The following is a 12,961-nucleotide window of genomic DNA, read 5'->3' as shown; positions in this document are numbered from 1 at the left end:
TATTTTTTAAAAATATTTATTTAAATAATAAATATAATCTATAAATAGTTTTTCATGATATATAAAAATTTAATAATATTATAATTTATGTGCAGTCCGAGTTTTCCTAGTATTGGAGAACTTGTGCTCTTGAAAGAGAGGTCACAAGTTCAAATCCCATTAGGGGATAAGGTATGTACACCTCATTGGCTTCGGCCCATTACCAATCAAAATATATATTGTATATATATAATTTATTTTTTAACATACATGTAAATAGGAAATTTTTGATAAATGTATATATTTTTATTATTTATTAATTTAATAGATTTATTATTTATTTTTATATTATTATTTTTATTACTATTTAGATTTTGATATAATTGAATTTTATATTTAATTTTTTACTTTTATTTTTTATTTTTATTTTTATTTTTAAATTAAGAAGTTAAAAGTTGTTTGTTACTCATTTCCATATTTTTATTACTACTTAGTTTTTGATATAATTGAATTTTATATTTTTATTTTTAAAATAAGAAGTTAAAAGTTACTTGTTATTGATTTGCATAAATAATTAATTGCCTTGCAATGGTTGCTAGAACAAGTTTAGTAGTGCTTTACCTTTAGCAATATCCTACATTCAATACCAAACAATTGCTTGATTTCAATAATGAACGCAAAATGACTTAATGCATCAATCATATTTCTTCTTCATTCTTCCTTATTTTGTATTTTATACTCTGAACTAGCAATGCTATTGGCAAGAACTTATGCTTTGCATCTCTTGTTGATATTCAATATTGAAAACAACATCCATAAATATTCATGCCTACCTCTCTCCTCAATCATATTCAATTTCACTTAATTTTTACAATTTTCTTTCCAATACTTTATAAATGATTTTACTTATTAATATTCAATGTTGTAAACAACATCCATAAATATTCGTGCCTACCTCTTCCCTCCACTTTATTTAATTTTAACAACTTTCTTTCCAATACTTTATAAATGATCTTATTTATTGATGTTCAATATTGAAAACAACATCCATAAATATACCTGCCTACCTCTTTCCCTCACTGTATTCAATTTTACTTAACTTCTAATTCTTTCTTACAAACACAGTATATTATAAAAGATCTTATTTATTGATATTGAATATTGAGAACAACATCCATAAATATTCCTTCCTACCTCTTTCCCTCACTTTATTCAACTTTACTTAATTTTTACTTCTTTCTTACAAACACTGTACTTTATAAATGATCTTATTTGTTAATATTCAATTTTGAGAACAACATCCATAAATATTTATACCTACCTCTTTCCCTCACTATATTCAATTTTACTTCTTTCTTACTTTATAAATGATCTTATTTATTGATATTCAATATTGAAAACAACATTCATAAATATTTCTTACCTACCTCTTTCCCTCGCCCTATTCAAATTTACTTCATTTTTATTTCTTTCTTACCAACTTTATAAATGATCTTATTAATCAATATTCAATATTGAAAACAATTCCTAACTACCTCTTTTTCTAATTGGATTCGATTTTACTTAATTTATACTCCTAATATTCATTTCCACCTCTTTACTGGAACAACTTGATTAATATTTTATTTAATTTATACAACTTTCTTTGGACGGCGTATTCAATGAGTGATCTATGAATATTTATCGCTACCTCTTTCCTCCACCGCACTCAGTTGGTGGTTTATTTAATTTTCTTTCTGAGTTGGCCAATCGGTCAACATATTCTCAATGTTACAGGGTAAAATATAAATTACAAACATACAATCTAATAATGTGTTCCTGCATATTTTGTACAATGATGTGGTGGCACATATAACCATAGTTGATATTGGTTATTGGGGTGCAAGCAGAGAGAGATATAGTCAAATTTACTGTTTTGTACGCTGCATATTCCTATCAAACATTCCAGCGACCTTTCAACTTCCTATTTTATTCACGGCTCAGAGTTAAAAGTCAAGTCTATATAAATTGTGTGATATTTTAATAGTAAATTACTAATTGTATTTTAAAGAGTCAAGTCTTATCACTTTAAAATTCGGTCTTATATTAATAATTGTGTTTTAAAAATGGGTCTGTTTTCAATTATTTAATTGTAGAGAATTATTATTATTAAGTGTGATGTTATTTTTGCAATAAAAGTATCAATACAGAATTGATAGCTTTAAATCAATAGGGATCCAAATATAATTGAAACAAAGCCTTTCAACCAAGAATATAATTAGGTCCCATTTTATACATGCTCGTGTCATGTTTGTAGTAGGCAGAGAGAGGGAGAGATAGGGATAGAAAGAGTGAGAGATAAAAGGCGACAAAGAGAGAGATAGATGGATATAGAGAGGGGAGGGAGAGATAATGAGACAGTAGAGAGGGATAGATAGATATGGAAGAGATAAATATAGAGAGAGGTGGAGAATGAATGAGGGATAAATAGAAAGATAAAGATAGAGATAGGAAGTGATATATAGAGAGGTAGAAAGGGAGAGATATAGGGTAGAGAGAGATCAAGGGATAACAAAATAAAGATAAATGGGGAGATGGAAGAATAAATATGGAGAGGTAGTGATGGAGAGGCATATAAAATAGATGGTGAGATGGAGTAATAGAGAGATAGAGATATAAGGAGATGTAGAGATAGGGGGAGAGTGAGAGACAAAGAGAAAGAAAAACAAAGAAAAGTAGAGATAGAGAAATAGATATGCAGAGAGATAGATAGATAAATAGGGGGAGATAGATAGAGGGAGAGAGGAAGAGGGATGGATAGAGATGTGGGTAAGTGCACCAAGATGTGGTACCAAAAAGGTGCCACTTTTTATCTCTTCATAAAAATGCATCAATGGTATGAAATGGTTGTGCAAACCTTCAGGTTGGATGCCAAAGGAAAATCCAACCCAAAGGTGTGGTGTTTCCCAAAGCAAAGCATTTGGTGTGTGCCAAATGTTCCATATTAGTTAATTGTAGATTTTGTGAATGGTCAAATGTTCTAGTTTGAAAACAAGTTATATTGAACCCTCGAAAAAGAATAGATACATGAAATATAACATTTAAATATCTTTTTCCTTTATTATACCTTAAATTATATTTCATCCTCTCTAACTCTCTCCTTGCCTCCTTACCCCTCTTTCTATTTTTGTAAACTTCTCTCTTTTCCTCACCTTTATATCTATCCCCTCTCCAGGTCTCCCAATCATTCCCTATCCCTCCCTCCTTATCCCTCCCTCCCTCCTTATCCCTTGCTTTATCTTGTTCTTATTTCTCTCATTTTTTCTATCCCTCCATCATCACCTCTTCCTCCCTTGTATACAAGGGTGTATGGAATAAAGAGTGTGATATATGGTTTAGGTATTGTATAGGGTGTATAGAATAAAGAGTGTGATATATGGTTTAGGTATAGGGTTGAGGATATAAAGTTTAGGGTTGAGGGTATTGGCATAGGGTTTGGTGTACAAGATTGATGGTATAAGGTTTAAGGTACATAGATATGAGGGTATTTCCCATATTGATACTTCCCTCTCTTTCTTCATTCTCACCTCTCTCCCCTCTCTAGATCTCTCCGTCGCTCTATATCTTCCCATTCTTTATTACCGTCATACATATCTCCCTCCCCTACTCTCTCCCACTCCATGCTCTCTCTCCATTGTCTAGGAAATCACCTCTCCCTCCTACCCCTTCTCTCTCCCTCTCTCCCCCTTTCTAGGTTTCTTCCTCCTTCCCACTTCAACTTCCTGTGTTTGACTTTCATTTTCAAAAGATATTTTATTAGAAAAGTTGTTTTGTTTTCACTTCGAATGCAAATCCGACAAAGACGAGGCCCCCTCTAGAGGTTTGAACTTCTCTTTAAAAAAGAAGAGTACGGCTGTCGGCAACCATAGCAAACATTCCTTCACATCTTCGCGTTTCATTTCTTGGCTGTAAAATATTCCCCACCTAGCGTCTCTTGACCAAAGTGACCCGTGTATCGAATTTGCTTCAAAGAATTTAACCCTTGCTGTTGCATCCCTCAAAACATTGTAGAAAACAAAATGATGAATGACGAGAATCCGATAAACAATGATCTCTTCAATGCTTTGGTAAATGGCACTCTTCACGAAATTCACAGTTTACATAAGAAGGATCCGCGAGTTCTGCTTGGCGTTACATTCCAAAGAGACACTCCTCTGCACATTGCTGCAAGGGAAGGCCACCAAGATATCGTTGATTGGATTCTTCAAGAGAAACCGTCTTTGGCTGGAGCTCGTAACAAGGATGGCAATACACCACTGCACGAAGCTGCTAAATGCTGCAATTCAGAACTAGTCGATATTCTGCTTCAAAGCAAAAAAAGTTCTGCCTACTATTCTAATAAGTTCGGAGGGACAGTTCTGATAATAGCTTCCAAGTATGGCCATGCAGAAGCAGTGAAAGTTTTGTTGAGAGCCAGGTCCTATAACGACGCGTCCGAAAGGCGTCAATCTTTGAGGGTTGCAGCTTACGGAAGATACCCAGATAAATATTCAGATTATTTCTGCAAACTGAAGTAAGTAGTAAGTTTCCAGTTACCCTTCAATTTGTTGACTTTAGCTTATGTAAATGTGGGGCAGATGTAGCACAGGCCATACTTAATAATCCCATCAAACCTAAACGGTTCCGTCGTCGATTACATGCTTTGCATGAATGGGATACATATGAAGGTAAATTTACAAATTGTTTTTTCCAGGTAGAGTAGAATTGTTATTTTGGAGACTGCATGAAATATGCTGATATTCGGCAATGTGAATGTGAGGCAGATATCATACATCGTAGTCCCATCAAATCATTGTTCCCTCCAAGTGTTCCCGAGGTCTCGGATCTCCATGCAGCCATTCATGGAGGAGATCTTGCGATTGTAGAGGCAGTCCTAAATTCTTGTGCACGGTATAGGGAATTAATGACAAAAATGGATGAATTTGGAAGGTGCGCAATACATGTAGCAGCCATGAAAGGCCAATGGGACATAATCACTCTATTTGTGGACAAAATGCCAGATTGTATCGAAATCCTGAATTCAGATCATAAGTCTGTCCTTCACTTTGCCGTCGAAAATGATCAATTTGAGATGGTGCGCAATCTACTAGAAAAGAAATCGCATCAAAAAGTCGCAGAGTTGGTGAGCCGCGACCATGACTGCTTTCACAATACAGTTTTACATCTGGCAGCTAAACGTGTAGTGGATCCCGAGGTTTGGCGTCCTTAGTTTTCCCCATCTTTCTGTTTCTTTGTTCTCATCATTTTATTTTCTTTGCTAACACAGTACATTTTTAAATACGAAAAACCTAATGTTAGTTGACCTTTGATCAGTGTTTTAACGAAAATCGTTGTTTCCTTGTTTACTTATAAAATATGGAATCCCGAGCAAAATTTAGTTAAAATGTTATTTCCGGAATATATTGAATCATATATAACAACCAAATATTCTCTAGACTGTACGTTTAGCTCGTTTTCCTCGCATTTTCTTCTTCGTCAATGTTAATTTCGTTCTCCATGACGTGTTCTTAATATTATTTACTTTTCAAAGCTGTCGTTTCGAACATAATATTGTTCTTCTATTCTTTGAAGGATTACATTTGTCATTGTTTGTTTATAATAATTAAATATTTTCTGATCTTACTTTTGTATCTTAATTATTTAAACATATTTTATAATATTAAAATGAGAATACTCTAATTTCAAAGATATACATAGTTGAATTCTGATGATGGATCATAGAGTGTGATCCGAAAGGTTGATGCAAACAAAATATACATAGATGAATCCGGAAACTTCGCATAATACTTTAATTTATTTATAATATTAAAATGAGAATAGTCCGATTTGTTTTAGTTAGATCTCTCCAAATCACTTCCTATTGAGATCTCTCTTAAGGTTGCTAAGCTTCAGTGGAGATACTATTTGGATTATGAAGGGATCTCGTTTAGATATAGAGATTTTTTTGCAACTAGGCACTTGGCCTTTTTGTGTCCTCGTGGCTCTTTGCTCCACTCCTCTCCAACCTGATAGAAAGATGCAAAAAGGAGTAATCTTACTGTCTTTCCTTCTAATTCAAACTCAAATTCTTGTTCACCTTCAAAGCCCTCTCCTTGCTAATTGTCCAAACTTTTACAATTTGTGTTTGCTTGACCCTTGTGGCCATTGCCAAGGTGTTTCTTATCTCTTTGTGTAATGTTTCTTATTCCCTATTTTCTTCTACTCAGTCAAGCTCTGTGTTGCATATAGTTAATTCTCTGCTAGCTCCTTCGAGGGCTCTTTTTAATATAGGTCTAACTCCCTCCCTCATCTCAGATTCCTTTCTCTGGATTGCCAAGTTCTCCTTATGGGATTGACATCTCAACTTTCAAACTCTAGTGATGCCTCTAAGGATTCTGCCAACATTGCTCCTCTTGTTTCTCTAGAAATAGATTCCCCTTGGATTATTGTGCATTGTAAGAAAAATGGCCATTCTTTTCTGACCCAAAGATCTCAAATAGTTCCTTTGGTCTTGCGTTGCAATCCCATTTGTTATTTCTAGTTGTGTATATGTTTTGTTCAGATTCTTCTAACTCTATTCTTCTTCTTGTGTTCTAGTGTACTTTGTGTGATCTATAATTGGTTGGGGCCTTTCGGCACTTACATTGATTAAAAAAATATTATTTCTTGATTTAACCTCCCACTGAGAACTATACAATATCACACGTCATATGAAAATAAATATTTCAAGATATTTTTATAATAACTTCACATGCAACTACATTATGATTCCACATCAACCATAGTGAGATAGACAAGATGAGACAACTAATAAGTCTATTGAGCTAGATATAAGAAAAATAATTGATGAATATTATCCTAATCAACATACATAGCATGTTGACCTTGTCTAATGAATTGTTCTCTAGTACTCTGGTTCTCTCAGCTAAAGGGAGGAAGACTGCAGATGTGGGCAAAGATTCTAGAGTGGGAAGGAAATCCTTAAAGGATGTGAGATAGACTAGTGTCACCAAGGATGTGGCTAATGAGTGTGAAGGTACGTTGGAGTAGTTTTGCTCCCAAAAAAATATGAAATGATTATTCTCTCTTGGAATATCAGGGGCCTGAATAGGCCCCATAAATAGATTTTGTTTAAGAATCTAGTGAAAGACTTGAAACTGAATATTTTACATCCGTGGGAAACTAAGATGTGCTTTGAGTCTTGTTTGAAGGTGTGTAACTTTGTTTGGCCTTTCTCCCACTCGGTTTCTATGAGCATTGATGGTGCCTCTAGTGGACTTGCTATCCTTTGGAGGCTGAATAGTCTTATGGGCACATTGGTTGTTCAAGATAAAAATTACCAATACATTGATTTTGAGAATAATTCCTCTAACAAAATTTGGAGGCTGACTAACGTTTATGCTCTTAATAATGTTATTCAGAGAAGGGATTTATTGTTCTCTCTAATTGATCACTACAATCTCACCCATGGCCCTTGCTAGCTTGTTATGGGGGACTTCAATAGTCCTTTGTTTCCCTCCAATAAAATAGGAGGGACATATAGCTTTTCCGAGAATATGTTGGATCTCCAAGAGTTTGTAATTAATGGAGGCCTTATAGATTTGGATCTTGAAGACAAGAGCTATGCCTGGTCCAACCAAAGAATGGGCAATAACCTCATCCAGGTCCATCTTAGTAGATGTGCCAAATCTTCTTCTTGAAAAAAATCTCATAACTACCACCTCCCCTCCTTCATTTGTAGTGGGTAGGACCATTGTCCTATCTCTATCAATTGGCAAAAATTATGTGGACTATTTCTTTAGAAATTATGTGGACTCTTTCTCTAGATTTCAAGTCCCTTGTGGCTCATTGGTGGAACGTTCATATCCCTAGCACAGTCATGTTTTGAGTTTCTTGTAAGCTGAGATTGATAAAGGATGGTCTTCAAACTTAGAGAAAATATTCCTTTGGAGACATCTTTGCTCAAAAGAATTCTCTTAAAGATCGGCTAGATGCATTACAAAAAGGAATGGAATTCCTAGGGGCTCAAAAGAAGATATTATCTAGGAACATGCTTTATTGGTTGACTTTCACAATTTGATTCTAAAAGAAGAACTCTACTAGAAACAAACATCAAGTATCCAATGTATGAAAGAGGAGGATATGAACAAAAAACTCTTTTATCAATCTTCATATCAGCATAGAATGCACAACAACATTAAGGAATTGATATGACCTAATGGAACCTCCGCGAGTGGTGAGGAGAACATTTCTCAACCCTGTGGCAACATAGGACCTTGTTATTATTGATATATCTTCCATACTTGTCAATTGTATTCATAATATAATTAGGCCTAATGATCTAAAGGCTATGAAAAGGATTTTCTCTAAGGAGGAAGTCAAGGTGGTGGTTTCCTCTTTTGGCTTGTTCAAAGCAGCTAGACCAAATGGTTTTCCCCCTTTCTTCTTCCAAGAATATTAGGAAATTACTGGCCAAGATATTACTATAGTGACTAGAGTATTATTGTCTTCAACCAGGATCCTTAAGGAGATTAATAAAACATTTATTTTTTTGATTCCTAGAAAAGACAATGCTAAGAGGATGTCTGACTTAAAGCCTATTAGTCTTTGCAATACCTTGTACAAAATATTCTCCAAGCTTTTTGTTAATCAAATTAAGACTTTTCTCCATTCCTTAATTCATGCTAACTAAAAATAATATGTCCCTGGATGTCAAATACTAGATGTTGTGCTTGAGGTTCATGGAATGCTACACTTGATGGACAACAATTGTAAATAAGGTATGCTCCTCAAACTTGACATTTCCAAAGCTTATGATATGGTTGCTTGGCCTTTCCTTTCTTTGGTTTTCAGTAAATTTTACTTTAAATGTAAGATTTTGAGTGCTATTGAGGCCTTCTTTAAAACTTTGGTGTTTTCAATTTTAAATCAATGGAGCTCCCCATGGGTCCTTCAATTATTTTGGTGGATTGAAATAGGGGGATCCTTTATCCCCCTACCTTTTCATTCTTATGGGGAAGGCTCAGGGAAGAAATTTTATGCTGGCTTTGAAAAATGGTGCTATAAAGGATATGAAACCTTCTTTGGCTCCCTTTGTGATCTCTCACCAACAATTTGTGGATGACACCCTTCTAATGGGTGAGGTATCTATTGTAGAAGCTAAGGGTTGGAGGAAAATTCTCTTTGATTATGCCATTGCTTTTAGTAAAAAAATCAACCTAGACAAAAGTTCTCTCTATTTTATGAACACCAATCAGCCGCTCTAGAACAGGATCAGAAATATCTCAACTGCAAGATTGATCTTTTACCTTATATGTACGTGGGTCTCCCTTTTAATGTTGGTAAGGTGGATAATTTGGTCTGGTTGGACTTGTTGGAAAGGAGTGGTTATTAGTAGCATTAGGAAGCTCCAGTTCTTCTGAAAACTTCTTTGCAGAGTACTTCAGTTTACCATCTCTCTCTCTTTCGCATTCTTGTTTTCGGCGCTAAGAAGTTGGACAAAATATAAAGGATAATCCTCTACGATAGAGTGGAACAATGCAAAAAAATGTCCCTCGTGGACTAGGAGAAGATCTACTATGCAAAATACACTAGGGGCTTAAGTATTAGAGGATCCTGATCCCTAAATGATATTTTTTTTCATGAATATCGACTCGAGACTTATATCTAGAGTTGTGAAGTGGACCTTGGTGATGACAAATAAGTATCTAAATGGAAGAGCTCTGTCCTTCCTAGATTTGGATGTTGTACCTAGAGGATCTCATATCTAGAACAATCTTCTCAAGACCTATTACCTTCTCTCTAAAGGTTTGATCTAGCAACTTCAGAATGGTTGAAAAATTTGGTTCTAGAAGGACCCATGGATGCAGGGGCTTCACTTAGTGAACCTAGGTTATATCATGTGTGTTCATGGCATACTAAAGAATCCCCCTATTTTGAATCTTTTCCCCCTAGAATCCTTTTTCTACCCCCTCCCAATACACAACCTAAATTAAAAGCCCCCGATTTATGTGAAATATTGCATTTTTTCATAGCCCGTATTAAAACCCCCCCTATTTTCACCGATAGGCAATATATTTCACCCTCATTTTTGGGATATTAAACCCCCCAATATGAACACATGTGATATGATATTGCCCACCTAGTGACACCCCCATGCCCATGGATCTCCTCCATACCCCTCAAATTTCATCCTATTTTTGTAACGATTAAAGTTGATCTATCTACAACCCTTGGGACCCTTCTTAGTGATTACTAGGTCCCACATTATTCACCATTGGCTAGAGATTTAAGGCCCATAAATTTACCCAATAAAAGAAGTGTGTGGCGGAAGGGCTTCTCAAAATCTTTAATAGTGTCATATTTTATAGGAAAGAAGATGAGGATGTGCTCATCTAGGAACTCTCAAAACATGAACATTTTACAATTAAAACTGGCTATGAAATCGCCTCTCCTTCTCTGGTGCATTTTTTCAAATGGGACTACACATGGAAAACTAAGAATACACCCAAGGTTTTCTTAAATTTGGTGGATGGTCTATTATGGAAGAATTCTAATTGTTGATAACCTCAAGAGGCATGACTTTCAAATGACAAATAGATGTGAGATATGCAAAAATGAAGAGGAGAGTATTGAAGATGTTTTGTTTTGTTGTCCCTTCTCTCTGAATGTCAAGTACAAGACTATTGGCATGTTTCTCCTTGATTAGGTCTAGAATAATGCTACGAAGCATAATTTGCTTAGTGGGTAATTGCCTTCCCCTCACCCTCTATCTATGGAGTTGTGGTGGAAAACCTTTTTCACACAAGATGGAGTTAATGGAAAGAGTATAATAACAAAAATTTTAAAGAAAGAAGGTGCGGGAATGGGAAGATCTAACCAATAGGGCTATCTCTAATGTTAAGGAGAATATAGCTTTTTTGTGAAGATGAAACATTCTCACCCTTCACTTCCTATGGACTAGTCAATTGCTAGATCATGGAAATGGAGCATATCCTTTCTTGCTTCACTACCCCTCCTATTTATTTTTGTAATGCTATCAAATGAACCCCTCTTGAATCTAGTTGGCTTAAGCTGAATTTTGATGGGTCATCTCATGGCAACTTGGGTTAGGCGGGAGGGCATGGAGTAGTCTCATGCTTGCCTATGTGGAAAATTTTGGAATTCAAACTTTGAGCATGGCTAAAGTGGAAACTATTTATCATGGTTTAATTGTAGCCAGGGACAAGGGGCTTAAATGAATCATTACTCAAAGGTTATTCTAGCAATACAATCATGATGCTCATAGGGGTGGCTAAATTGAATTGAAAATATAACCCATTCATTGCCAAGTGTTTTTCTATCCTTCCTACTCTCAGAGGAATCAATTTTTGTCATGTGTGATGGAAAAACAACTATGTGATAGAAACTTTGGTGGGGTTGGGTGTGTATGCTAATGGTTTTGAAGTCTGGATTAACTTGCACAAAATATCGATAAAGACCCGTGCCATGATTTTGAAGGACTTGTCTATTAATGATGAATAATCCCAGTGTTTCCTTTTTGGTAGTTGCCTTTCTTGACTTTTCCTTTCCTTGGTAATTAAGGTGGCATGACTTAAATTTTGTTGGTACCACCTACAACTATATTCCCCAGGCTTGTCACTTTTTCAACCTAGTTTTCTATTTTGTGGCTATGGGTGGTGATTTGATTCAAACGGAACTTGATGAATGATTTAAATTTAGGAATAATGGGGAGCTTTGGGATAAGGTAATTAAAGTCAATCTGGATACTTATGTTGAGGAGATGATTGGCCATGATCCTAAGCTCTCTACTACATTTGTTCATGCTGGGGACAATGGTAATTTGAAGATTGGCAATGTCACTTTCATGGTTTTGGCGGAGACTATTGTGAAGGTGATAGGACTAGCCCTTGATGGCATATCCTTTCCTGAAAACCCCAAAAGGAATCACAAGGATGAATTTGATCGATTCTTTAAACTAGGTGAAGGGGTTTGTAGGCTTCAAAATGGTTATAATAGGGAGGAGTTACCCAAAATTCAAAAGGACATGACTCTATTATCTATGAAGTACTTCACCTTGGATGATAGCAATTTAGAAGGTTCCATCTATAGATTTTCCCCATGTTAAATCATCTTCTCTATGGGGTAAGAATGAATTTCCTTTTTTGGATTATGTCCTCTTTGTCCCAGTCTATTTCTAAAGCTATTGTAAAGGGTAAACCCCCTCTCTATTAGGGTCTCATCCATAGAATATATGATTTCCACTGGCTCTATCCCCTTATGGTGGGGTCCCTTTGGTTGAGATTGGTTCAACCTATGATCCCAATTTATAGGTGGAACTTATTTTTACTCCCTCTAATTCAGAAGAAGTGTCTCATTCAAGTTATAAAATGCCCACTAGGAAAAACCTTGCTAGAATGGCAAAATTTAAGGCCATTGCCACTACCAAAAAGGATCAGGATGTGGATGTTCAACCTGAGATGCAATAAAATGTGGAGATTGTTGATGGTTTTGGCTCTTAGTTTCTTTCCTTGAATGATTTGAACTCTGCAGATACTATGGGGTTGGATTGATCCCCTACTAAAACCGGTGATAACCTTATCCCTATCACCATAAATACTACCTCGTCTACTAATACCAAATGTCTAAGTGTGACTTCAGTTATAACTAAAATTGTGAAAGACCTGCATGAGGACATGCAAAGATAGGTAGAGCTATTAAAATGGCTCTTTTCATAGATGAATGTGGCCATAAAAAAGATCAATCAGTTTGAGGTGACAATTGAGTCACAGGCTAGGACTAACACTTGGGTGGATTATTTGAAAAATGACAGTTTGGAGAATTGCCAATGATCTTGTTGGCATTATGGGGTAGTGGGAAAAGGTGGGTAGAAAGACTGATGACATGGACTCTAGGATCACGATGGTGGGGACGTATCTTGAGTTGTCACAGGTCAATAAAACCC

At 35.5% G+C, this 12,961-nt stretch overlaps 1 protein-coding gene across 1 annotated transcript; it reads left to right on the top strand.

The window, feature by feature from the left end:
* The first annotated feature begins 3,961 nt into the window (after positions 1-3,961).
* Positions 3,962-5,281, top strand: LOC131875663 (ankyrin repeat-containing protein ITN1-like). The gene is made up of 2 exons (XM_059220267.1): positions 3,962-4,531; positions 4,782-5,281. The coding sequence occupies exons 1-2, from the start codon at positions 4,038-4,040 to the stop codon at positions 4,795-4,797; spliced, it is 510 nt and encodes a 169-aa protein (XP_059076250.1). The 5' UTR covers positions 3,962-4,037; the 3' UTR covers positions 4,798-5,281.
* The last annotated feature ends 7,680 nt before the right edge of the window (positions 5,282-12,961 follow it).

Source organism: Cryptomeria japonica, chromosome 5, assembly GCF_030272615.1.
Source record: "Cryptomeria japonica chromosome 5, Sugi_1.0, whole genome shotgun sequence".
NCBI lineage: Eukaryota > Viridiplantae > Streptophyta > Pinopsida > Cupressales > Cupressaceae > Cryptomeria > Cryptomeria japonica.
Note: the sequence above shows the minus strand (reverse complement) of the source record. Positions and strands in the feature narration are given on the sequence as shown.

Excerpts from the sequence above, each read along its gene's own strand:
- LOC131875663 (XM_059220267.1), top strand. The coding sequence starts at position 4,038 with ATGATGAATGACGAGAATCCGATAAACAATGATCTCTTCAATGCTTTG.